At 40.3% G+C, this 27,589-nt stretch overlaps 2 protein-coding genes across 4 annotated transcripts in view; one reads left to right on the forward strand and one right to left on the reverse strand.

Annotated features, from left to right (window-relative positions):
- Positions 1-2,081, reverse strand: part of SLC24A1 (solute carrier family 24 member 1) — a 40,143-nt gene extending 38,062 nt beyond the window's left edge. Inside the window, exons 1-2 of the mRNA XM_019832219.3 lie at positions 1,924-2,081; positions 931-1,077 (exon numbers count right to left, since the gene is read on the reverse strand). The gene's annotated coding sequence lies outside the window, so the exon portion shown is untranslated. The remainder of the gene's footprint in view (positions 1-930; positions 1,078-1,923) is intronic.
- A 479-nt stretch (positions 2,082-2,560) lies between these two features.
- INTS14 (integrator complex subunit 14) overlaps positions 2,561-27,589 on the forward strand; it is a 33,745-nt gene continuing 8,716 nt past the window's right edge. Inside the window, exons 1-9 of one of the 3 annotated variants that reach the window (XM_045059148.1) lie at positions 2,561-2,709; positions 7,084-7,367; positions 9,587-9,694; positions 13,652-13,807; positions 14,589-14,707; positions 15,148-15,290; positions 17,262-17,354; positions 18,533-18,677; positions 19,918-20,051. In XM_045059148.1, the coding sequence (XP_044915083.1) occupies positions 7,146-7,367; positions 9,587-9,694; positions 13,652-13,807; positions 14,589-14,707; positions 15,148-15,290; positions 17,262-17,354; positions 18,533-18,677; positions 19,918-20,051 (1,120 nt within the window). In that variant the 5' untranslated portion in view covers positions 2,561-2,709; positions 7,084-7,145. Of the gene's footprint in view, positions 2,710-2,908; positions 3,339-7,083; positions 7,368-9,586; positions 9,695-13,651; positions 13,808-14,588; positions 14,708-15,147; positions 15,291-17,261; positions 17,355-18,532; positions 18,678-19,917; positions 20,052-27,589 lie in introns of those variants that run through there. The other 2 variants (XM_003987027.5, XM_006932455.5) reach the window with 2 other exon arrangements.

Below are 27,589 nucleotides of genomic sequence, written 5' to 3' on the forward strand. Positions count from 1 at the left end.
AAATAAACGTTGAAAAAAAAATTAAAAAAAAAAAGCCTCTGTTGACAGCAGTCCACTGTTTTATGGCAAAAAAAATTTTTTTTAAATAAATTAAAAATGAAAGGATGATAGATTATGCAAAGGAAGTTGTTTATTGATTCTCTCTAATGTGTGTGTGGAAACATGCAAATGAGGATCTCTGGAGTGGGACAAAGAAATTCATTAGCCAGCTACAGCTTGAAAGACATCTCCTGTAAGACCTTCTGACTCTTCGTGTTGATGTTCTCTTTTTTTATAATCACTGAACAATTTTCCAGTTTTTAATGGGATTCTGCTAAGAATTTAAAAATAAAAACAAAAGCACTCAACAGTTGTCTTAAGTGACGCAGCCCCCTTGGTAGGTCTATCTTTTACCATTCAATTTTAGTAAATCACCCTTTTGCTTCCCTAGTCTCCTGAAAGCCTGTATTCAGAACTAGATTACCAAAATCTGATCAACCATCAGCAAACTAATAAACGTAAGCTTTAGGACTGACGAAGGTAACGAATCAGTCCATGGAGCTGAGCTGGAACTACCAGGAGAACAGCGACCCTATGGCTGAGTCATCACCACTTTAAGTGTAACTAGACGACTCCCTTGCCCATATATTCTGGGCCACATCCTTCCCACTAGGGAAAAAGTTAGAAATTGTGACTAAGTAGGGGTGCCTGTGTGGTTCAGTTGGCTAAGCATCCGACTTCGGCTCAGGTCATGATCTCACCGTTCAGAGTTTGAGCCCCACATTGGGCTCTGTGCTGACAGATGGGAGCCTGGAGCCTGTTTCAGATTCTGTGTCTCCCTCTCTCTCTCTCTGCCCCTCCCCTCCCTCTCTCTCGCTCAAAAATAAATAAACATTTTAAAAAATAAAAAAAGAAATGGTGACTAAGTAATCAGAAAGCAGCCTTACTTACTCATTATGCTCAAGCATTGTAAGGTTTTGAGACAGTGAGGCTGGCCAAGTTGGGGAAAGAAGCTCTGAAACAAAAAGGACAGTCTGTAGGTGCTTGGGCCTTGGTGCTGGCAGGGACATTCCCAGGGACTGACTCCTCTTCTGCCACCTTGGATAGAAGAAGAAGAAAGAACTATAAGCAAACGTGATGAGGGACCATAAGGCAGGCTGAGGGCAAAGTACAAGCTAGCATACCCTCCCCCTACAGGTGACATATGTGTGATATTCCTCAGGCACTCCTGGCTGCCCAAGGACAAAGGAAAGGACGGAAAACAAATGGTTAAACTGATAGGGTCTCCATCAGTATACAAATATCTTAGTAAATTACAAGAAAAAGGCAATCTTATCAATAACCTAATCTCCAGTAAACTATAGACTCAGTTTCCTGGAGCCCCAACATCACTGCTCCATAGTGATATGGGGAACAAAGTCAAAAAGGAAATGGCAGGTAAAATTAAATTTCCTTATAACCTGCAGGCATTGACATATACTTGAGGCAGGCAGAGTAGAACTCCAGGAACTCCTTACTGGCTTAATGTTAATACTTTGCTAGAGGGAAAAACAATTTTACCTTGACAAGAGATAGGCCTCCAGTAATCTGTGAGTCCTCTTGGGGCACCTGGGTGGCTCAGTTGGTTAAATGTTAAGCATCCGACTTTGGCTCAGGGCATGATCTCACAGTCTGTGAGTTCGAGCCCCATGTTGGGCTCTGTGCTGACAGCTCGGAGCCTGAAGCCTGATTTGGATTCTGTGTCTCCCTCTCTCTCTGCCCCTCCCCCACTCATGCTCTGTCTCTCCATCTCTCAAAAATAAACATTAAAATAATTTTTTTAAAAAAGAAACTTCCTCTTGACCTCACCTCTCCCAGCCCCATAGTGTTTAACGAGTCACTCTTCACAACCACAGTGCAGTTCTTTCTGCCCACAACCCTGTCCCCATGCTTTAATAAAATCACCTTTTTTGCACCAAAGATGTCTTCAAGAATTCTTTCTTGGCCGTCAGCTCAGAACCCCCATCTCCCCAAACCCCATCAACTGGACCCTGTACTCTCCCACAGAACAAGCTGTGAAAAGTCAGACAGACTGGGTGGTTCAGTTCAAAGCATCCTCCCTCCTGGACTCAACTTCCACCCCTCCCACCCCTACCCCAATTCACCCCATCCCACCAACTAAAAGAAAGAGGCAGAGGTCTTTTTCTGTTCTCACTTGTAACCTGTGTGGTACAACATGATTTTTTGAACCACATCTACCCACGGCCTGATGGCATCCATTCAGGCCTATTTCTAGCTGGCATTTCCTGGCTCCCTACCGCTAGACCTGGCCCACAGGTTGCTGTGGGACACCAGGCGGCCAGAGGTGAGGCAGGCGAGGGCTCATGGTGCCTCACGGGTAAGTTTAAGTGCAATGCACCTGGCATTGTAGGGAGAGCCCACTGAACCTTCCCCCTGCCCCCTCGCCGCCCCCCCCCCCCCCCGTTCCCTTAAAGAAGGAGTGGGGGTGGGGGTTGGGGGGATAAGGTGAGTCTCGCGCTGAGGAGACCAAGAGAGAAAGTCTTGACTTGTAAACTGGCTCAGGTCAGCTAGAAAAAAAAAAGTGCTTAGCCGTTAGGAATTGCAGTTAAAAAGGAGTTTGGAGAGGATTCTGTCAACTGGTTCGTAGGATATTGACTGAGGGGGCTGAAGAGTGCGGGCGACGAGGAACAAGTGTCAGCGAGGGAGAGGCTGGTGCACCAACGGGCCTAGGTGCGTGAGGCGAGAGGAGTGTGAAGAGCTCAGAGTTACCAGAAAGGGGAGGAGGTGGGCAGGTGGGCAGGAGGCCAGGAGGCCAGGAGGCCAGGGGTAAAAAGGGAAGCGCCCGAGAAAGGACGGGGAGGGAAGGAGAGATGAAGGCGCGCCCCCTAGCGGCCCGACTGCGCCAGAGCCCTGCCCCTCAGGCCTTAAAGCTCCGCCCCAGCTCCGTGAGCCGTCTGGCGCCGGCTTCCCGGCTGTCGCGCGACACTATAGTTCCGGCCGTGGTGCACGGGCGGAAAGTTTACGCGGACGGACTGCGCCGGCGATGGGCGCGGGGTGAGTGGAGGTGGCTGCGGTCTCGGGCTGTCCTTCGTTGCTTGTTGGAGCTGCAGGAGAAGGGGTCAGGGCTGTGGAACCACGCGGAGCCAGCGCCTGGCCTTTCCGCCGCCCCGCGCGGTCTCTGCGGCACCAGTTCCGGGCCCTGCTTCGCGGCGTCTGCTCCCGGGCTCCCCTCGCTCCGCGGCTCGGGGTCGTCGGCCGCGCGTAAACACCACGATTTCGGCCCTTCCCTGGGCCCTGTTCGTCCCCTCTACCCATGAGAGACTTCCCGATCAAAAATTTTGTTTTGGGCTGATTTTAAGGTAAAAATACACCCCTCCAGCTGCGATTCAAATGCAGGCGTGCTGTATTTCCAGGCTGAAGGTTTCGAGGTGAAGTTGTATCTGAGAACCTCAGGGCAAGGGAAGTCAGGCTCAGAAACCTGAGGGTAGGTGAGGACCCGAACGTGAATGGGCGGGCGCCTAGAAATCCGAGTGGAATCAAAACTGCTGAGAACCAATTCTTTACGAATGAGCCAATTGTCACCTGCTGGGAAGAATTGCAAATGTGTACTTCTGTGACCTGGCCCTAAGGCCAAATCAGGTGGCTAGGGTCTATTCTCAGCAGTAGACTGACCTTGAGAAAGGAGACCTACAGTTGTCTTTAGCCATGTATGTAAACAGTACTTATGGGGAAAGGCGGGGGTGGGGCGGGGAGGTGAGCATTGGCCCAAGTGAGAAACGCTTCGCGTTTTCACAAAATTGCTGGACTGTGGTGGGCAGGATTTTTTTTTTTTTTTTAATCGGGGTGCTTGAGTGAATCATCCTTCAAGAACATGCAGTTCCCTCTTTTACTTCTGTGCTTACAACCTGGGTACTAAAATGGTTTCCCATGACATTGCCACTATTAAGAAGGTGGATGGACACACATGCATCAGTAAGGAGAAAGAGCCAGCACTCGAGGTGTTCGCAGAGAAGGCAGGACTGCCAGCCGTGGTCGCCCAGTGCGGTGTTACAACCGATTTCGTGGGCGAGAGATGCTTTCGTGTACCTGATCTAAATCTTTGTAGCCTGTTTCTCAGTTTCCTCTTAAGAGTTGAGGAAGTACTTCCCATAATCCCCAACTTTCAGTAACAGGTAGGCCTCTATGCATGAATAGGTCTACCCATGAGATTCTACTTGTGGGAAGAGGCTTAGGTGTCCCTAGTATCTCTGATTGAATGAGGAGAGAAGGAAATGTGTTCCTAGTGTCCAGAGTTAAAATTTATCATGTGTTTTGCCAAAGAATTAATGTTACATCTGATGATGAGGGGTAGTCATTATGAAACATTTGTCTAGCTCACACTATGTGCCAGTTACTGTGATAGGTTCCGAGGAGACCATTGGTGGGCAGTGCCCTTTTATTGAATTTATGGCCTAATGTAGTATAGTTGAACCGATATTGTACAGGACTTCACCTTTTGAACAACACAGCTAAGACCCAGAAAGGAAATAAAAAAGACTGAGGAGGTGAAATCTTACCAAGTTGACACACCTAAGCCCATACATTTGACACGAGAAGAAACCCACAGACTCTGAGAGCCTGCTTGACTTTGGACGCAGTTTTTTGTTTTTTTTTTTGTTTTTTTTTTTTATTTTTGGGATAGAGAGAGACAGAGCATGAACGGGGGAGGGGCAGAGAGAGAGAGGGAGACACAGAATCGGAAACAGGCTCCAGGCTCCGAGCCATCAGCCCAGAGCCCGACGCGGGGCTCGAACTCCTGGACCGCGAGATCGTGACCTGGCTGAAGTCGGACACTTAACCGACTGGGCCACCCAGGCGCCCCTGGACGCAGTTTTAACAAGCTTGATTACCTGACTTTCCAGCCCATAGTAGCCAAGAAGCAGCAAATTAGAAAGAGGAGGATGATTACAGGGGATTACTGAGGAAAGTAGAATGCAAACTTATAGGCTAAAAATTAATTATAAAAAGACACCAAAACAAAGCACAACAGCCTGGATACCTTGAATATAAGACATTGTTTCTTTTTTTTTTTTTTTCTTTTTTAAGGCATTGTTTCTGTGTATGTTCTATATAAGCCCTGTTTTTTGAGACCTTAATGATAATTATGTAGAAAAAGGTAAAATGGGAAACACAGGGTTAGCAAATTAAACTGAATTCTTTGCGCTGGTACTTTTCAACATCTTTAATAAGGCCTGAACTCATTTTTCTTGGAGCATTTCTCCAGAACAGTGTTCCGCAGCATGTACTTGGGGGAATGGTGGTGTAAAGAAACCTATCAGAGTACCAGGGTGTTAGGCAGTATTGGTGTTTAGATGGGTGATGCCAAGTCATCATAAGAGATAAATTATGTTCAGCACACAGTGTTTAATGAGTCAGAGAAGAAAGATACACATTTTAATTTTGTCTATCAAAATGGTGAAACATTTTGGAATTTTTTTTTTAAGTTTATGTATTTATTTATTTATTTTGAGAGAAAGAGAAAGCATGAGTCAGTGAGGGGCAGAGAGAGAGAGAGAGAGAGAGAGAGAGAGAGAGAGAGAGAGAGAGAGAGAAATCCCAAGCAGGCTCTGCACTGTCAGCTAAGAGCCCACTCGGGGCTTAAACCCCTGAACCACACAGATCATGTCCTGAGCTGAAGTTGGACGCTTAACTGACTGAGCCACCCAGGTGCCCCAACATTTTAGAATCTTGAGGAGTCTGGAAAAGTAATTTATGTCTCTCATTTAATCTTTATTGATGTTAGATACATGAGGCATTACTGTATTTGAAATGTATCTCAGGCCACTATGTGGTAAAAAGGCTTTAACTACTTGAGTCCCTGACTCCCATTTACAACATTGCTTCCCTGAACCAGTATGTTCTAAGTTCCCAACAGCCTATGTAGAAATGGAATTTTAGAATATCACACATTAGCAGTTGGATATTTTAATGAAACAAGCAGCCTGGCTACTGTTAAGTGTGTTTAAAGAAAGTTCTAAAAAAGAAACTGATGAGTTTTTAATGAGTATTATCCATCCAGTGTGTTCCCTGATTGTATATGCAGTATAATTTTTATGAAGTTGTAATCAGTATATACATAGAATGCTATGACCTGCTTTTCTCAGTTACTGGTATTTTGTGTAAATATTTTTCATATTTACATATGTGTCTTTTATTTATAGCTATACGAGATTTGATTATGTCAATAGAATGTAGTTTGCTTAGTAACAGTAGCAGCAAGCTGTGTCCCCATGAACAGGTCTGTATATCTATGAACTATGTTCTTTATTTTTGAGAATAGAAATGTTTTCTCCATTTATTCTGCATATTGACTTTTATACACAATTTCATGAGATAATGCCAGCTGTCATTCACATTCTTTAATTTTGTTCTTTTCCTTCAATTAAAGTACTGTTCCCTGATTTATGTACAGTGCATACTACTGAGTGTGTTGCTTTTGTAATAGTTAATGATTTCCAGCTTTGTCTGATTTGGATTATGACTCTTCTAACCCTTTCATTTTTATATTTTGCATTCATTTTAATAAAAAAAGGGCACCAAGCAACATGATAATTAAATAAACACATATACAAATACTGCTGTATTCATTAAGATAGTAATAATGCCCGGGGCCCCTGGGTGGCTCAGTCAGTTGACCATCTGACTTTGGCTCAGGTCATGATCTCATGGTTTGTGAGTTTGAGCCATGTATCTGTCTCTGTGCTGACAGTGTGGAGCCTGCCTGGGATTTTCTCTCTCCCCCTCTCTTGGGCCTTCCCCCCGCCATGTGTGCCTCTCTGTCTCTAAAAATAAATAAATAAATTGAAAACAAGAAAAATACTTATGTGGTCCTTGATTTATGGCCATTTAGGGGGTGATTCTAGGAGTCTTCCTCACAGGGAACTAAGCTGCTTGCTTCCCTCCCATTGAACTCTCCACAGATTTGCCTTCACCTCAACTTAAATGTGGTTTGCCTTCACCCATTTCTGCAAAGTTTGGTTAAAATTATGGTGGGGTAAAAGCAAAAAACAAAAAACCTTTTTCTCTCTGTGACATGTGAGACCTAATCATGTTTATTTTCTACAGCATTTTTCTGTTCGTAGCTGTGTGTTTGCACTCTGACTGGGAACACTGGGATCACTTTCATCATGCCAACAGTGGTGGTAATGGATGTATCCCTTTCCATGACCCGACCTGTGTCTATTGAGGGGTCTGAAGAATATCAACGCAAGCACCTAGCCGCCCACGGTTTGACGATGCTGTTTGAGCACATGGCCACAAATTATAAGCTCGAGTTTACAGCCCTGGTGGTTTTTTCATCACTCTGGGAGCTGATGGTTCCCTTCACAAGAGATTACAACACACTTCAGGTACAAAAAGGAATAAGTGTTTGCAATACAAGGCTCAAATTTTTAGGGAGGAAAACAGTGTTACCGTATTGTGCTGAATATTTAGAATTTGGGATTATTTAATGTTAAGTTTATAGATAAAATATCTATAAAACAAGATTCATAAACTGTAAGCCTTATGCCTTTGGTAGAGCTATGAGTTCGAGCTGTGAGTTGTTACTTTATTTTCTTCTCTCGGTTTTCTGGAATTTTTCTGTGGAAAGGAGAGCATGTGAAGATGTAGTGCCCCATTTTCTAAAATTCAAGGTCTTTAGGTGCAATACTTGATTATTTTCTATTTTCCTATAAACCAAGTAGTTGAAAAATGGCCCTTCTTATAAAAACCTTTATTCTAGAGTAATTCAAAATTATATTTCCTCTCCAATAAATAGCTTTGATTTACGGATGGCAAGAAAGTATAGTTTTTAAACCTTAATTGTTAGGTGTCAGTTCAAAAGATGTCTGTGAAATGCCAGAAAATTTACTTTCTGACCACATCTCTAAATCATATTTCCAGCAGTACCTTGCATAGTGCCTTGCTTATAGTCAATAAGTGTTGAATTAAAACAGTTTAGGGGTACTTGGGTTGCTCTGTTCGTTAAGCATCTGACTCTTGATTTTGGCTCAGGTCATGATCTCAGGGTTGTGAGATTGAGCCCTACATTGGGCTATGCACTGGGCTTGGAGCTTGCTTGGGATTCTCTCTGTCTCCTTCTACTGCTCATGTGCATGCGTGCATGTGCTCTCTCTCTCTCTCTCTCTCTCAAAATCAATCAATCAATAAAAGAAAATAGTTAATAATTGCTGGGTAGGTTAGAAATCCAGGATCGGTGTAATTTGATTTTTTTTTAATATAAGTAATAACGTTTTGTTAAATCATTGCTTTTTTTTTTTTTTTTTTTCAACGTTTATTTATTTTTGGGACAGAGAGAGACAGAGCATGAACAGGGGAGGAGTAGAGAGAGAGGGAGACACAGAATCAGAAACAGGCTCCAGGCTCTGAGCCATCAGCCCAGAGCCCGACACGGGGCTCGAACTCACGGACCGCGAGAGATCATGACCTGGCTGAAGTCAGACGCTTAACCGACTGCGCCACCCAGGCGCCCCTAAATCATTGCTTTTATTATCTCACTTTCTTTAAAACAAATTTTTTTTTTAAACGTTTATTTATTTTTGAGACAGAGACAGAGCATGAACGGGGGAGGGTCACAGAGAGAGGGAGACACAGAATCTGAAACAGGCTCCAGGCTCTGAGCTGTCAGCACAGAGCCCGATGCGGGGCTCGAGCTCACGGAGTGCAAGATCATGACCTGAGCCGAAGTCGGATGCTTAACCGACCAAGCCACCCAGGCACCCCTATCTCACTTTCTTAATGTTACCTAAAAGCTTTTTAAAAATTGCACTGGATTTTTTTTTTTAAGTTTATTTATTTTGAGATAGAGAGGGAGTGAGCCTGAGCTCAGCACGGAGCTCAACACAGGGCTCGACCTGGGGCTTGATTCCACAACCACATCATGACCTGAGCCACCATCAAAGGTCAGACGCTTAACTGATTGAGCCACCCCAGCACCCCTGCACTGGATTTATTATAAATGAGTAGTAAACTAAGAGTTTTCGGATGTTCAGTAGTTTTGAAATTTAGAGAATTACTATCTAAGTTGTTCATAGTAGTGATTAAGACCAGGAGCCCTAGAGTCCAATTAAGTGGGTTTAAATCTAAACTCTGCCACCTCTAGGCATGTGACCTAGGAAAGTTACCTCATCAATCTGTACCTCAGTTTCCTCATTTTAAAAATAGGTTAATAATCTGTACCTTACAGTGTTGTGATAATTAAATGCATGTAAAGTGCCTAGGTTGATGTTTAGGATATAGTTACTACTCAATTTTTGTCATTTTTTCGGTGTGTTTAAAAGTTCTTCATTTTAGTTACTTTCTTCAGGGTTCCCTTACAAAGCTATGAACTTGGTGGATTGTTCACTCATACTTGATAAGAGAATAGAATAAGGGGAAGCTGTTTTAATTGTCCTTTGTGGTTGAGGAAGCCTGTCTTACCATTTTTCTTTGAGAAACTATGCTTTTGGGCTCTCAGAAACACAATGTCCCCTGTGTAATATTCATGATTTGAATGGTTTATGTTGTTTTCTAATAACAGATTAAGACAGTAAAGAATAATGAGCAATTTTATCTTTTATTCAATTAGGAAGCACTAAGTAATATGGATGATTATGATAAAACCTGCTTGGAATCTGCATTAGTTGGTGTTTGCAATATTGTTCAGCAAGAATGGGGTGGTGCAATTCCTTGCCAGGTAATGATCAATTCTTTTTCATTGCCCTAAGTTAAAACCATTAACCACTGAGGTGCTTCGATTTTCTTTAGGCTCTGACACAGCATGCATTGTAATTTCTATAAACTACATTATACACGATTGGTATCTTTTTAAAAGAAGGCACTAAGTCAACACTACCATGCTCAGAAAACAGCAAAATTATGCCTTGAGGAAAGCATTCTCCTAGTAAATTGGCTTATTGCAAACCAATATTGTTTGTATAAAACACGAAGTGCTCACAGTTGAATTTTAGAACACTTCCTAGAAGGGGTAATTATAATTTTGAATGATACAATTATAAACATCAGTACATTATACTCTGTCTTCATTATCTCACTGTAGCATTTATTTAGCAAACTTAACCATCTCAACTGAGTTGTCTAAAAATGGGGGGAGTATGAATGTCATATATCTGTTGCCCTTTACTTAGAGTCCACAGCAGGGTCCACATTAGCATCAAATCAGAACAGAGTATTAAGATGAAAAGAGAATTGGAAGTTTGCTATAAATATTAGGTACAGACATACCTCAGAGATACTGTGGGTTCGGTCCAGACTACCAGAATAAAGCTAATATTGCAGTAAAGTGAGTCACATGAAGTTTTTGCTTTCCCAGTATGTATAAAATTGTTTATACTATACTGTAGTCTATTTAGTGTATAATAGTATTGTGTCTAAAAAAAAGTACATATCTTAATTTAAAAATACTTTATTGCTAAAATGCTGTCAACTGAAAGTTGTAATCACTGACACAGATCACCATAACAAAGATAGCAATAATGAAAAAGTTTAAAATATTGCAAGAATTACCAAAATGTGGCACAGAGACACGAAGTGAGCAAATACTATTAAAAAAATGGCACCGATAAACTTGCTTAGTGCAGGGTTGCCACAGACCTTCGATTTGTAAAAACTGTAATATCTGTGAAGCACAAAACAAAAACACAAAACAAAAACAAAAAGAAATGCAACGATGAATATGCTTGTGCTTTGAGAAGTGGTACCATATTTTAAAGGAGAAAACAAAAAATCACTAACAGAAAAATTATAGTAATCTACAACAGGAGTCAGCAAGCTTTTTCTTTTTCTCTTTTTTTTTAACTTTATTTATTTAAGAGAGCGCATGCACACACATGAGCAAGCATGAGCTGGGGAGAGGCAGAGAGAGAGGGAGAGAGAGAATCCCAAGCAGGCTTTGCAGGGCTGTCTCACAAACCATGAGATCATGACCTGAGCTGAAATCAAGAGTTGGACACTTAACCAACTGAGCCACCCAGGCACCCCAACAAGCTTTTTCTATATTTTAGATGTTGCAGATGTCTGTGACGACAACTCATTTCCACTGTCATGGCATGAAAGCAACCATAGATAAAAAGTAAATAAATGAAAAGCCTGTGTTGCAATAAAATTTTATTTACGAAAACAGGCAGTGTGCCATAGCATATGATTTTTTATTATATGGTCAAACATGGATTCTTTAGTAGTGTCAATGGCATAACTGGTATTTATTTTTTAAGATTGTGGTTGCCTGGGGGTGAGGGATGGGTCAGGGGATTGACTTAAATGAAGCACAAGGGAGAATGGAAAGTGACAGGACAGAACTAGCCTTTATCTTGATTGTAGAAGTCATTGCTCACTAAAGGCAGTTGTTGGAATTCCTAGAACTGTATACTAAGAAGGGTGAGTTTTATTGCATGTGAAGTCTGTCTCATGAACCCAACTTTTTTTTTGGTTTTTGGGTTTTTTTCTTACTGTCAAACCACCCTGTTTTACAGAGTATGAACTCATGGGTTAATGAAGACCCTGAGCTGCTACTAAAGGTTAAATCACTTTAGCAAATGCCATAAATGCCTTTAGATCAGTTTATTTTCAGAAATAAACATATTTGGCACCTTCATAAACATTTATTTGGTAAATCTGTGCATACAGAATTTCTAACGTCCTAACAATATACTGAATAAATGAAATTTTGTTGTCAGTATCTTCTGAACTAGAAGCTAGCTGGTAGCACAGTTTCCTTTGCTACTTCAGTCATTTTAGAGAAGAAATTCAGAAAATATGTAACAAGCAAGATCTTGTGTACCATGCAGACTTCTGCCTTTTAATATTTTTTCTTCCTTTGCAAAAGGAAGAATCTGAATTTGAGATGTACTGTACCCTGAGGTCATGGGGCTAGGCCTGGATCCACTTAGATTTGTTTGATGAGTTTTGGAGTGAATCAGGTCCAAAACAGTGTGCTAGGTGTGGAAGTTATTAGTGATTGTTTTTATAATCTGTTGCTATCATATAGATTTGTTTTAACGTGGAGTTTTATTAACCAAGGTTTTAGACAGCTGGACCATGTCTTCATTATCTCAGTGAAGTCTGTCTCATTTTGATATTACATGAAATATTTCCACTATCACAAAGCATCTGAAAAAAGTAGGGGCAGAAGTAAATCATTATATAGCATTTGTTCATAGAAGAGGACATTGCCTTGTAATAAACTATCTTCTCAAAAGATGACATCCCTCCAGGAGACTGCCATTGAGCATTCTTGGGCTTTAGAAACAAGGGCCACGGGGCGCCTGGGTGGCGCAGTCGGTTAAGCGTCCGACTTCAGCCAGGTCATGATCTCACGGTCCGTGAGTTCGAGCCCCGTGTCGGGCTCTGGGCTGATGACTCAGAGCCTGGAGCCTGTTTCCGATTCTGTGTCTCCCTCTCTCTCTGCCCCTCCCCCATTCATGCTCTGTCTCTCTCTGTCCCAAAAATAAATAAAAAATGTTGAAAAAAAAATTAAAAAAAAAAAAAAAAGAAACAAGGGCCAATCTTGGTACTTCACATGGTTGCCGTCACCTAATACTGCTTTAATGGCTGTTTTATCAAGTACAAGTCTAGAATAGGAAAAGCCAAAACAATCCTCCTCTGGAATGCTTGGAAAGTCTACCACCCTGTAGGGTCTCTGAAGCAATGAGGAAAATGATTTGTAACCACTGTCTATTGTTGGTATAGTTCGAAGGCTTTTTCAAATTGCAGGTTGATTAAGAATGTATTTTAAAGGTCTTATACATGTCTGGTTAAATGGCTTTTATGAATACATTTTTAAAACAGTTGTCATTTTAAAAAAATATTTTTAACGTTTATTTATTTTTTGAGAGAGAGAGAGAGAGAGAGACAGAATCTGAAGTAGGCTTCAAGCTCTGAGCTGTCAGCACAGAGCTCAACACGGGGCTTGAACCCACGAACCACGAGATCGTGATAGGAGCTGAAGTCGGATACTTAACCGACTGAGCCACCCAGGCACCCCTGAAACACTGGTCTTTTTAATTGACCAGGTAGAGTTTAACATCTCTGAAAATAGTGTCAAGGTTCAGATTTCCTAGGTCCACGTAAAATAGATCCTCATGTCATTCTTGATGTCCAGTGCCATAGGGGCCCACCCCTTAGCTAAGAGATCGAGTTCTAGTTTTAATACAATTAAGTAAGAATTGATTATATGATTTTAAGTATTCATAGGTAGGTATTAGTTTTTATGTTTAATTATATAAAATACAGTAAAATGCATAGATCTTAAGCACACAGTTCCCTGAGTTTTGACAGATGCATACACTTATGTAACCACTATTCCAGTAAAGATCTAGAACATTTCCGTTATCCAACAAAGTTTCCTCAACCCCCTTTCTAGTCATTATCCCCCTATACCCGAAGTCTCCTGTTTGATTTATCTTAGCTTTGTTGCATCTGTACTAGAACTTCATATAAATAGAGTCCTACATTGTGTCATCTTTCACTTGACAAAATGTTTTTGAGATTTATTTACCTTCTTGCTTATCTCCCTGAAGAGATGGGCTTTTCAGTGTAGGTGCAATTAGGGAGAAATGAAAACATTGCTAAATGAGACTGCTTTAAATGAATATGTTATTTCATGTACAAACCTCCTCTCACACTTTGCAAACAGGTTGTTCTGGTGACAGATGGCTGTCTTGGCATTGGTAGAGGGTCACTGCGGCATTCCCTAGCTACTCACAGTCAACGAAGCGAGAGCAACAGGTTTCCACTACCTTTTCCTTTCCCATCTAAGTTATACATCATGTGCATGGCAAATTTGGAGGAGGTAATACCAAGTTCTTTTTAGTTTGGTTAGATACATCTTAGGATTTTATTTTTTAGCATATTCCATTAATAGTAATATTGTGTATACTATAGCATTGAACTCCATTGGTTTCAGCTGAGGCTGGTCACTAAATTATATTTGAAAAGACTCTAGGTCTGTAATGCTCTTTGGAGGTTTAGAGGTTACCTATCTCGGGAAACAGCTGGACTTGTTGTTTGTCCTACTTCCCACAGAGACTCTTCACATGCCTAAAAGTCAAAATGTTCGTTTTGGTGTTAAGACATTTCTCTCGTTTAGGAATTCTTATGTCCATTCCACCAGAAATGTTGACAGAAGTGTGCTTGAACTTTTTCAGTAAAGTAACACTACTGATACATGTTTTATTAAACTCTACTTCCTGCGTTTCTCATTTCTTTGGGAAAGTTAGTTAACCTTTCTTCACCTCAGTTTTTCTGTCTGTAGAATGTAGATAATGATGGTTCTCACCAAAAAATGTTAGAAACGCCTTGGAGGAAAAAGACTGTAAATACCAACTGTGGTCACTTCTGAGAATCTTTGTAAAACTTTCTGAATGAAATAGGCTCTACTGGTATCATTTTATATAACATTCCTCTTAGTAACCTTGAATCAAAATTGTTATAGTTATTTTTCTCTCACATTGTTAAAAAAATCATTTCTATTACTTATTGGCTGTGTTATTGTGATGGGTTTGACCTTGGTGTGCTGATAATAATCTGTCATTGTGTGCCACTTTACAAGGGTCATCTGTTTTGCCTTGTAGCTTCAGAGTACTGATTCTTTGGATTGCCTTGAACGTCTCATAGATTTAAACAATGGTGAAGGGCAGATTTTTACTATTGATGGCCCCCTGTGCTTGAAAAATGTACAGTCTATGTTTGGGTGAGTATGTCCTTTGAGCTTTTTTTGCCTTCTTACAATCTGTTGTTATAATTTGATATTCCACTATAAGATCTGTTTCATTATTTCTAATTGTTATTTTATTTTTCCCGAGTTGCACAATTGTCAGGTAAAAATTAATGGTAGTAGTGATTTTTTAAAGTTCATTCCCTTTTAAATTAGGCATGACTGAATCGGTGAAGTCTATAGATACTGACCTCCTTACAACGACTCAGCAGTTTCAAAAGATTAATTTGCTTTTGGGCTATTCAGGATTGAAATTTGCTCACCAAAAGTGTCAGACTTTGTTCTATTTCACAAATGGTCAGATCATAGTTTTGGAATCAACTTGAAGGGAAAATAAACTTAGCATCTTGAAAAAATTACATGAAAAAATATGTATCATATTACTCTTCTAATAACAATTAATCCTCATATTCTAGAAAACTAATAGATCTAGCATATACGCCTTTCCATGCTGTTCTCAAGTGCGGCCATCTAACCGCTGATGTGCAAGTCTTCCCCAGACCAGAGCCTTTTGTTGTAGATGAGGAAATCGATCCCATTCCTAAAGTCATCAACACAGGTAATGTGTTTTTTAACTTCCTTCTTAGTTCTTCTGTCATCCTTACTTTCTTGTAACTTCTGACTTCTTCTCTATCCAAGAGGATTGAAAAGAAATGTAAGTTCTCATACCAGGGTGCTGTTGTCATCACCAGTATGTATATTTTGGGTGGGAGGAAGCATTGCCTAAGGGGTGGCAGGCTGGTAATCTTTCATGGTGAGGTCATGAATTAATCTCCAATCCTAGATAACTATAGCCCACAAATTAAATAGAGTTAGAAATCATGACCAGATTTACTAGTGATGATATCCTTGAAGTAATTCTTAAGAGATACTAAGATTGATTAGCATCATAATTAAGATCATCTGTGAAGAGCTAGCTTCTAAACTTGGCTTTGTGGTTCTTCCTGTGTGATGCCGAACAAATCACTTCCTCTAATTCTGATTGCCTAGGTGCGTGGAACTCTTTAGATGAATCATGGTCTCTCTGAGGTCTCTGCTCTGATATACTGTACCCCTTTAGCCCTGGTGCTTATATTATGACTAAAAGGAAGAGATGTGCTACTGCTTTTACCTGGTTCGTGCTGATAGTGCTGTGCTTAGCTGAGATTGGCAAAGTGAGTCAAACCTAACAAGAGTGGAGAGGAGAGTTGTCCCCTATTGGTAGGTGTACCCCTCGAGGTGGTGGGTGCACGTTATATCATCATTGTCCCTTCAGTGCCTACCACAGTATCTGATGCTTATAGGTGTTTACTAGATAATTGCTCAGTCAACAAATGATTAAAATTAAGTGCACAGTAAATGTTCATTTCACTCATGGGTGTATAGATTTGAAGGAGTCTTGAGAGTGAAGGGCTGTGCAGAGGCTTTTTATTTTTTGTGTCTTTAAACTCCTGGCTGTCTGGAAGTAGGGCATCCCTCTCTCTCACTGTGGCTCCTACACTGTGTTAAGCTGTGTCAAGTGTTTTGTTGCCTTCAGACCATCTAGATTCTACTCCCTCCCGTCTCTTTTGATAAGTACCTTTGAATTGGTCTTTTCTTTTCCATATAAACTTTTGGTCCAAGATCTTTGTCCATAGCTTATTCTTGTTTTAAGCCACTTTAAAATGCAGGCCTTGTGCTACTCAAATGAAAAATATGTAACTGCTTTATGCTGATTCATTTGTTAGTAAGCTGAAGAAGGTAATGACAACAACTCTCCAGAGAAGCAGATTTCCTGGTGTGTTTGAAGTACAACGTACTCACTGTGACTCTGATTTTTTTAAAAATCGTTTTGAGAATATGAGTATGTCTGTGCCTAGAAGAAAGCCTTGAAAAGCAATGCAATAAAATATTAAGAGAGGTTTCCTTTGACGGTGAAGAACGACTGACTTTTTTTCTTTACAATTTTTAGTGTTTTTCCAAGTTTTTCTACTATTTATATAATCAGAAAATAAACTTTAAAAAAAAAAGTACTTTGGGATTAAACTTTCATTTTTTACCTATTAGGTTTTCAACAAATACCCATGGTCTTTAATACAGCTTCTATAAAGCAATCATTGTCATGGTTATACTGCTACCTTGGGTTTATAGATAATATATTTCTTTCTCACAGAAATGTTTTTAATGATAGCTTTACTGTCCCAGGATGGCAGTTCCTCCTGCGACGGTGGCTTGGTGGATGTGCTACACTGCGATGCCCCCTGCTGACCAGAGCATCCCTGACTAAACAGGGATTCAACCTTGAAGCTTTCGTCTTGGCTGGGGACCTAGCCTCATAAAAATAAAATCTGGCTGATTTGTCTTATAACTTAAATCATTAAATGAAAGGCATGTAGTATTATTTCTTCAGTTATTTAAAATGCAAATTACGAATCATCCAGAGAAACTTCTAATAACATTCCTAGTCAGCACATCTGAATTCCTAAGTACTGTATTTGTGAAATCTAGTACATAGAAAATAATGTACTTCCCTATAGCATGAATTAATTGTGTTGATTCCATTTTTTTTCAGATTTGGAAATAGTGGGATTTATTGATATAGCTGATATTTCTAGTCCCCCAGTTCTGTCCAGACATCTGGTCCTACCAATAGCACTTAACAAAGGTGAGTTCTTTTCCTATTCTGGTTATAAAGATGAAGCACCTTATGATCTGAAGAATTGGGGGGAAGGAATAGTTATTGGATCGGGTTTTTTTTTTTTAATTTTTTAATGTTTATGTATTTGTTTTGAGAGAGAGAGAGAGAGAGAGAGAGAGAGAGAGAGAGAAAGCGCATGAGCAGGGGAGGGGCAGACAGAGTGGGAAAGTCCCAAGCAGGCTCCACACTGTCAGTGCACAGCCTGATGTGGGGCTCAAACTCACAAACCGTGAGATTGTGACCTGAGCTGAAATCGAAAGTCATATGCTTAACCAACTGAGCCACCCAGGCACCCCTACTGAATTGGATTTTTTAAAAATGGAATGGGGGCCTGGGTAGCTCAGTCATTTAAGCATCTGACTTTGGCTCAGGTTATGATCTCATGGTTGGTGAGTTTGAGCCCTACATCAGGCTGTCTGCTGTCAGTGCCAGGCCCGCTTCGGATCCTTTGTCCCCTTCTTTCTCTACCCCTTCCCTGCTCACATTCTCTCAAAAATACACATTTAAAGAAAAAAAAAAAGGAATGTCTTGGGCACCTGGGTGGCTCAGTCAGTTAAGTGTCTGACTCTTGATTTCGGCTTAGGTCAGGATCTCACTGTTCATGGGTTTAAGCCCCATGTTAGGCTTCATGCTGACTGCATAGAACCTGCTTAGGATTCTCGCTCTCCTCTCTCTGCCTGTCCCTCCACTCAACATGCGCATGCTCTCTCTCTCTCTCTCTCTCATAAATAAATAAGCTTAAAATTTTTTTTATATAAAAATTGAATGTTGCCTAATATACTAAGAAACTGGTTCTGCTGTTTTAATTTCACGACCATAAAAGGAGCCTTTTAGCTGTCAACCCCTAGCTTCCCATATCCCTCAAGCCCGGGTAACCAGTAAATGTCCTTTTTGTTTCAATAGATTCACCTATTCTGGATGTTCCATATAAATGGAATTCATATAATATGGGAAAATGGGTTTTTATATGGATATAAGAAAACCAGAATAAGAATTTTTCTTATTTATTCCCCTATAAGCAGTTTATAAGTAATATTCCTTTATAAGCAAATACTCTCCTTCCAAGGCTAGAAACAGCCTAGGAGTATAATTGGGGTCTGGGAGTTTTGTAGCTAATCTCAGTCTGACCTGTTTTCTTTTCACAGAAGGTGATGAGGTGGGTACTGGAATAACTGATGACAATGAAGATGAAAACTCAGCCAATCAGATTGCAGGCAAAATACCCAACTTTTGTGTCCTGCTCCATGGCAGCCTAAAGGTGGAAGGAATGGTGGCAATAGTTCAATTAGGGTAAGAAACTTTGTTTACCTTTGGTTGAATGAAAGGGAGAATCAATTTACAGAGCGAAGGATTTCCTAGACTCTTCTGAAGGAAATAGAAATATTCTTGTCATCTTTTTCCTCTCCCTGCCATACCCTTCCCACCTACCATCACCTTCTAAACTGCTCTTTAAATCATCCCCTAAAGTCAGTATAGAGTGAGCCTTTTTTTATTTATATTGCTTTTATATCCTTTCTCTATTTTCCTCTTTTCTATTTTTATCTAGGAAATCTGGACTTAGTTATAACAGTGCTACTGCTTGCTGTGAGATCTTATGCAATATTCACAGCCTCCTTAGTTATAAAATGAGGAGGTAGAACTAAATGAAAAAAGATGCCAAGAACATTGGTTGAACATTGTATTATGTGCCAGGCACTCCTGTAGTCACTTTACATGTATTAATTCATTAAATCCCTCACAACAACAGTTGTATATAGTGTTATCCCTATTGTATAGATGAGGAAACTGAGGCTTAGGGAGGTCAGGGAACTTGCTCAGGGTCACACAGCTTGTAAACCAAAGAGCCAGGGTTCTTAACTCCTGCATTCTGACTCCAGAGCCCATGCTCATAACCACTGTGCTATAACCCTTCCCTATGAGGAAAACCTTTCTAGCTTTCACGTGTGCTGCAGTCTTGAAATTTGCAAAGCCATCTGCTTCCCTCTCTATAATACTTATTGTTAGGAAAGAAGAGGTGACTGATCATCTTCTGGCCATCACCTGGGGTTGACTGGTATAGAAGATGAAGAGATTAGGAGTACTCAAATGAAGCTCTATTTCTACTTGAGTTAAAATTACCTAGTCCAAAAAGAAGAATACAATTCTTATTAGGTATTAGTTTGCTGAGTTACTTGTACTGGCTCTGAATATGAGAATCCCTTGGGGCCCCTTGAGAGGCGGGAACGGAGTTGGGTGATGGCTTTGTGCCCTTTGTTAGAAGTACTCCCTGTATTGGTGTTGCTGTGAATGACTCAAGGAGGCAGCTGAAACATAGGTTGCAGCCCTTACTCCTTCCGACCTCTGTGGCTATTTGCTGCCCTTGTGATTTTTTTTTTAATGTTTATTTTTAAGAAAGAGAGACAGAGTGCTAGAGGGGGAGGGCAGGGAGAGAAGGAGACAAAGAATCTGAAGCAGACTCCAGGCTCCAAGCTGTTAACTTTACAGTCCCAGGCTTGACATTCTTCTGGTCTTCCATCTTCTCTCCATCTAGTCCTGAATGGCATGGAATGCTCTACTCCCAAGCTGACAGCAAGAAGAAATCAAACCTCATGATGTCTCTCTTTGAGCCTGGCCCAGAACCTCTCCCATGGCTAGGGAAAATGGCACAGTTGGGTCCTATTTCAGGTATAACCCAGATCAGATTTTACTTACCTTGACTTTGTTTTCTGTCTACTATTCTGAATGGCTCTGACTGTGTAGTCAGAGAGCTGTGTGATCTCCCTTAGGGGTGTGCTGTGGTCTCTGATGCTGGATATGTGCATGGAGAACCCCAACAGAATTTGATGTTTGAACTTTTAACTTTATGTCAAGGAAAACCAACATTTAGGTTGCTTTAAGTAAATGTAAATACTTTCACTGCTTAGGGTGAAAAGATACTGTCTATAAACTTTTTTTTCTCCAGTGCACTATTTTCAAACCAGGTAACCTCAGTCATTCCTAGAGAATTTAATTCCCTTCCTTCTGGAAAGTGTTTTCCCTCACCTTTCCTAACATTACATTCTCCTGGTATTTTCTTGTCCTTTTGTCGTTTTCTCTTGCCTCATGATTTTCAGAATGCTGTTTGCCTTCTTCTCTTAGCTTATTATTCTCTCTTGGTTATCTCGTCAACCATTACAGCTTCAGCTTCCCCGAGATCCATCACTCTGGTCCTACTCGATCTCTCCCTGGAACTTGCATATTGTATTTCCAGTTCCTAGTTGGACCTGTCCACCTAGATATTCTGCCTTAGTACTAAGCTCAGCATGTTTGTTACAGAAACCAGTGTCTCTCACCCTTTCCCTCACTAAACGGTTACTTCTTCTGATTTCCTTGCCCCTACTGATGGAAGCCTAAGTACTTCTAGGTGCCCAGGCTCCAACTGTAGAGTCATCCTTGACTTATTTGGGCCCATTTCAATTTCAGGTACATCTACCAAGCAACCTTTCAGGGGATAAAAGAGTTAGCAGGAGTTAGTTGCTCAAAGTCTAGTGGAAAGTGGAATAATAAACATAGACTGGTACAAGATCAGAGTTGGCTTTAATGATCATCTCTGCCAGAGAACTCAGGAGAATCTTCACAGAGGAAGGACACCTTAGCTGGAGTTTGAAGAAAAGGATGTACTGAGCTGATGAAGGCAAAGGGGGCATCCTGGACAAATGGAACACCTATAGAAAAACAAATCTGGAACACAAAGGATGAGGGTAGTGGTGGGAGGGCCAGATGTTAGGTTAGAGCTTGGCAATGGCTGGAATAGGGCAGGCTTCATTTGAAGCGTGAAGAGCTAAAACTATTCTGCAGGTACTGGGAAGCCACTGAAGGAGGTGCATGTGAGAACAGTGGAGATACCAGTTGGGAGACTTTGTGTTCTGGGCAGTGGAGCCTCTGGAGTTGTGCAGTTTGGCTGAAATTAAGCGAGAGCTAATAAATTTATGTTTAGAAAGATAATACCGTGGAGTGTGGATTTGGAAAGGTAAGGGCATCCTGCAGTTAGAAGTCTACTGTGACAGTCCTGGAGATGTAAAGATGAGAGCCCAGAACAGGGCAGTGGCTGGGAATAGATAGGGTGGGGATCCATGCAAAAGATATTCAGGAGGTAGAATCAACATTCTTTAGATATGGGAATAAAGGAAATGGAAGTGTCAAGAATGATCCCAGGTTTCTGAACTAGACTGCAGGGTGAAAGGTGATACTGTTGATTGAAAGAGAGAAAAGGATACCTGGGTGGCTCAGTTGGTTGAATATACGACTCTTAATTTCAGCTCAGGTCATAGTCTCATGGTTTGTGGGCTCAAGCCTCGTGTTGGACTCTGTGTTGACAGCACGGAGCCTGCTTGGGATCCTCTCTCTCCCTCCCTGCCACCTCAAAATAAATAAAACTTAAAAAAAAATGAACAGAACAGAGGAGGAAGAGTAGGTTTGGGAAGACATCTTTTGTGCATTTCGAGTTTATGCCTATGAGATTTAAGTGGAGGTGCCTAGAGACAACTCCTGGAAGAGTTCTAGAGAGGGGGCAGAGTTGGATATATAATTTTTAGTTATAAGCATATCACTGATAGTTAAAATGGTGAAAATGAGCATAAGCTTAAGTAGTGGTTCACACATTTCATTTTTCGTATACATAAAAAAAAAAAAACTTGTTTAAAAATTGTTTCCTGGGCCCCACTTAAAGATGGGGTAGGACTAATTCAGTAGGTCTGAATTCTGGCCTAAGAATTTACAATTTTAATATAACCCAAGTGATAACAGTCCAGGTGATCCATAACCACACTTTAAGAAGCCCTACCCTCAGGAAGGTGTGTAGTTAAGGCAAAAAAGGAGCCAAGGACCAAACCCCTAGGAAGGACTAACTGGTGGGGACAGTGGAAAGGGCGCTGGCTAGTAAAGGAAAATGAGAAGGAATAGGCAGAAGGAAAAGTAGAAAAAAGTGATGTCACAGAAACCAAAACAATAGAGAGTCAAGAAGAAAGTACATTGTCTCATACACATGTAAGATACATGACCTACATACTCTGTCTTATACGTATGTGCATGTATATATGCACATACATGCCTAGAAAAGAGTTTGACTAAATATACACCCTAGATGCTAGACCAAGAGTCAGCAAGCTTTTTCAGTGAAGGGCAAGATAATAAATATTTTAGACTTTGCAGGTCATGTGCTCTCTGTTATAACTCCTATTAACTCTGCCATTATAGCACAGTACATAAATGAATGGGAATGACGTATTCCAATAAAATTTTCTTCATGGACACCAAAATTTAAACTTCATACAATTTTCGCATGTCATGAAATATTATTTTGATTTCCCCCAACTATTTAAAAATATAAAAACCATTTGTAACTCAAAAAGAAGGCCACAGTTGGCCAGCTCTTGATCTAGGATGCAGGGGCTGGTGTTTTAAAGCTTACACAGGGAAAGAGAATATGACTTTGCTTCCAAATAAGATAAAACTGAAAACTCTTAGTAAAGCTAGGAATGTGGAACGTCTACTCCCTTAGTGAGAGGATGACAAGAAAAATTCTACCCATTGTTTCTACCTGCTTTTCCAGATATTATAAAAATTAAAGTCTCCTGGGGTGCCTGGATGGCTCAGTCGAGTAGCTGACTCTTGGTTTTGGCTCAGGTTCATGGGTTTGAGCCCTGCATTGGGCTCTGCACTGGGCTCTGTGCTGACAGCGCAGAGCCTGCTTTGGATTTTCTCCCTCTCTCTCTCTCTCTCTCTCTCTCTGCTCTTCCTCCTCCAAATAAATAAATAAACAAATAAACTTAAAAAATTAAAAGTCTCATGAGTCCTGCACCATGCAGATTGACACTCCCAATTCTGAAGTGGGGATCCCCAAAACCAAGCAATGCACTAACCCGTTTCTGAAGCAGTGAAACCCACAGTGCAACCTCCGGAGTTAATATAATGTCAACACAGGGCATAAGGACTTGTGCAGAAAAACCATCCTCGCTGAAGATGAGTTCCTGATTTGAAGAAAAGCCTTTAAATTATATGAGCATTATATCTCCTTTGAATGGAGGCCAACAGGAAGATTAGGACTGCCACCTTGAGAACTTAATCTGAAAGAGGCCACAGAATGTTGTAAATGACTAAAGAGTTTTAGGAAGGAATGGAAATGAAGAGGAAAGAATCATTTGACGTCGACAGGACATTTTTTGTGGCTTTGTAAGAGTAGCTTCAGTCGTGGTTAGACAGGAGGCAATTTGAGGAATGAGTGAGAGATGAGGAAATGAAGATGACAAGTTTGCCACAAGAGGAGAGAAGTAAGGCAGTAATTGGAGAGCACTGGGCGCAGGAAGCCATGTGTATGTGTTAGGGTGAGGAGATTGCTCACCTCCTGGTCTCTGTAGCGTTCCTGAATTTATTCTACCTTTTTGTTTGCACTGCTCTTGCCTTGGTCTGGTTTTCTTTTACCTTTCATTTAGATCAGAGGTCGGCTAACCAATGCCTGCTGGCCACACTAGCCCACTGCTTGTTTTGTAAATAAAGTTCTACTCTAAAGGTTTAGTACATGGTCACATGCATTAATTGATGTGTTATCGAGGACTGCTTTCCTGCTTCAGTGGCAGTTGAGTAGTTACAACAGAGACCATATAACCCACAGACTCTAAAATATTTACTGCCTGCCTTTTTGCAGGAAAAGTTTGTCAACCCCTGACCTAGACTTGTGACATTCTCACGCAGATACTTGTCGATGATCTGAGATGTAGCATTTAAGTTCCTTTCTAATCTAGTTTCCAATCTAGTAGTGCTTGGTTTGTTACACATGTTCTTTATTCAAATTGAACTGCTTTTTACTTTGCCCCATATTCATTTTTTTCTCCCTCAGGGTTTGTTCTCTTCAAATGAAGGTAATAAAAGCTAACATTTTGTTGAATTTAACTTTGTACCAGGCACTCTGCTAGACAATGGAGTGTGTAATCTCCTTTAATTCTCGTGACAGTCTTATGAGGTTAGAATTGCCATTATGACAGCAAGTAATAATTGATAATAAAACTTACCTTAGTGGGTTGTTGAGAGAATTTATTGAGAGAATGTGCATAAAGTGACTGACACACAATAGATATATAAATGGTAGATCCTGCTGTTTTTATTGTTTTCTTTTCCTTTTTTTAAAATATAATGTACACTGTTAGTTTCAGGTGTACAATATAATGATTCAACAATTACATTACTCAGTGCTCATCATGATAAGTGTACTCTTAGTTCCCTTTATCTGTTTTACCATCCTCCCACCCATCTCCTATCTGGCAACCACCAGTTCTCCGTATTTAAGAGTCTGGGCTTTTTTGTTTTGCCTTTTTCTTTGTTCATTTGTTTCTGAAATTCCACACATGAGTGAAATCATATGGTGTTTGTCTTTCTCTGACTTATTTCACTTAGCATTATACCCTCTAGGTTCATCCATGTTGTTGCAGATGGCAAGATCTTTCTTTTTTATGGCTGAATAATAGTCCCTTGTGTGTGTGTATGTATATCACATCTTCTTTATCCATTCATCTATCAAAGGACATGAGTTGCTTCCATATCTTGGCTATTGTAAATAATGCTGCAAAAAACACAGGGGTACATATATCTTTTCAAATTAGTGTTTTCATTCTCTTTGGGTGAATACCGTAGTGGAGTTGATGGATCATATGATAATTCTGTTTTTAGTTTTTTGAGGAACCTGCATACTGTTTTCCACAGTGGCTGCACTAATTTGTATTCCCACTAGCATTGCCCAAGGGTTTCTTTTTCTCCACATCCTAGCCAGCACTTGTTATTTTGTGTGTGTGTGTTAATTTTTTTTTTTATTGTAGACATTCTGACAGGTACAAGATGGTATAGCATTGTGGTTTTTATTTGCGTTTCCCTGATGATTAGTGATATTGAGCATCTTTTCATGTGCCTGTTGGGCAGTTGTATGTCTTTTTGGAAAATTGTCTGTTCAAGTCCTCTGCCCATTTTTTAATTGGATTATTTGTTTTTCTGGTATTGCATTGTGTAAGTTTTTTATATATTTTTAATATTAACCCCTTATCAAATATATCATTTGCAAATACCTTCTCTCATTCAGTAGGTTGCCTTTTTGTTTTGTTGATGGTTTCCTTTTCCATGCAAAAAGCTTTTTATTTTGGTGTACTCCCAATAGCTTAGTTTTGTTTTTGTTTACCTTGCCTGAGAAGACATACCTAGAAAAATATTTCTATGGCCTATGTCAAAGAAGTTGTATTTATTTATTTATTTATTTATTTATTTATTTATTTATTTATTTATTTATTTATTTATTTATAGTCACAGCAAGGCATGCAGAACAATACCATTGTTTATACCTTTCCCTCCTACTTCTCATTCTGTTCCTAGAAACAACCACTAACAACTTATAATTTGGGGATGGGTTTTTGTTTTTGTTTTTGTTTTTGTTTTTGATATTTACATTTCTAATTAATATACATATATAATTATTTCTTAACTTTTTTTTTCATTTTAAATGTCATATTTTTGACTTTTTAAGGTTCACTACTTAGCTCTCTTATCAACACCATCCCAACCCACCCCTCCAAGAAGCACATTTTCCCTTTCTGTATCCTTCCAGTGCGGTTATAGTGTTCTTGGTTGTTCCAGTGTGGTTATAGTGTTCTTGATTGTCCTTGTTAGACAATGTGTTAATTACACCTAAGCCGTGTGGTGTATACCAAGTTACATTTTGTTTTGCAATTCCTTGTTCTCTGCCCCACTTTTTTTTTTCTAGCAGGCAAAATAAATGTGCAGGTGACCCTTGAATAATATGGGGGTTATAACTTTTAACTCCTCCAAAACTTAACTATTAAGAGCCTACTAATGACTAGAAGCATTACCGATAACAAACAGTTAACACATATTTTGTATGTGTACTATATAATGTATTCTAGAGAAAAGAAAATGTTACTAAGAAAACCCTCAGGAAGAGAAAATACACTTACAGTACTTGTATTTATGGAAGAAATTCTGTGTGTAAGTGGACCTGTGCGTTTCAAACCCATGTTGTTCAGAGGTCAGCTGTATCCTAACATGAAAAGGAATGCAGTAATCAGAGAGACACTCCGATCTCTGAGGTTGCTCAGAGACTTCAAGAAATAACTGGGCAAGCAGGCTCTGGGGCAGCCAGTGGCAGATGAGGGCAGTCCTCCCTCAGGGCTCTCGTGGCCTTCCTCTCTACTTAGTTTTTCTTTGCTCCTTTTTTTGTGTACTTACTGCTAATTCCTACTTTCCTACCTTCCAGGTACATTCTTCCAGTATGTATTTTTGTCAGTTTTCTTTTTTCTTCCCCTTAGTATCATTTCCCTTCCTCTTCTTTCATAAAGTGAATTGGTTGTTCTCGAGGCCTGTTGGAGAGCTGTCAGCCTTCCCATCTCTCCTCTGGCTCTCCTGTTTCATGACTCCTCCTGAGAAAAGGATACATGGGAAGTAGATGTTTGAAACCTTGCCTATTTGGCAATGTTCATATTTCATCCCTTACACTCAGTTGATGGTTTTGTTGGAGTTATGGGTTTGGAATCACTTTCCCTTAGAGTTTTGAAGCATAGCTCTATTTTTCCTTTCTGGCTTCCAGTGTTGCTGTTAAGAGTCTAGTGCCTTGCTGTCAGGGCTTTGATGCTCTGTTTTCTCTGCACTCCTGGAGGTGCTTCTTTGTGTCCCTTGTGTTCTGGATTTTTCAGAATGATGTCCTTAGTTGTTGGTCTCCTCATTCATAGTGCTGGGCATTCAGTGGGCCCTTCCATCTAGCAATTCATGTTCTTCAGTTCTGGAAACATGAATTATGTCTTTGATTTTCCCCTCTCCGTATTCTCTCTTCTCCCTTTCTAGAACATCTGTTTATGATTTTGTGTATAATTCCCTCCACCCATTTTTCCATTTTTTTCTAATTCCTGTAAGTTATCTTCAGTTTTACCTTGCAACTGTCTTTTTTTTTTTTTTTTTTTTTTGGTTAATTCTGCTATCATATTTCTTATTTCTAAGAGTCTCCTGTTCTTTATTCATAAATGCAGTATTTTCTGTCTCCCAAGCCAGTTATCACATAAAGTCCCCAAACAATTAGAGGCAGTACAAGATAGACTTTGATCAGGTGTTGAAATGTTTGGTACTGATACTGGGTGCTATAGTAGAAAAGGGTCTAGAGAAAGTACCGTGTGCCAGGAAAACTTGGGACAGATCAT

The sequence above is a fragment of the Felis catus genome, chromosome B3 (genome assembly GCF_018350175.1).
Source record: "Felis catus isolate Fca126 chromosome B3, F.catus_Fca126_mat1.0, whole genome shotgun sequence".
In the NCBI taxonomy this organism is placed as follows: Eukaryota; Metazoa; Chordata; class Mammalia; order Carnivora; family Felidae; genus Felis; species Felis catus.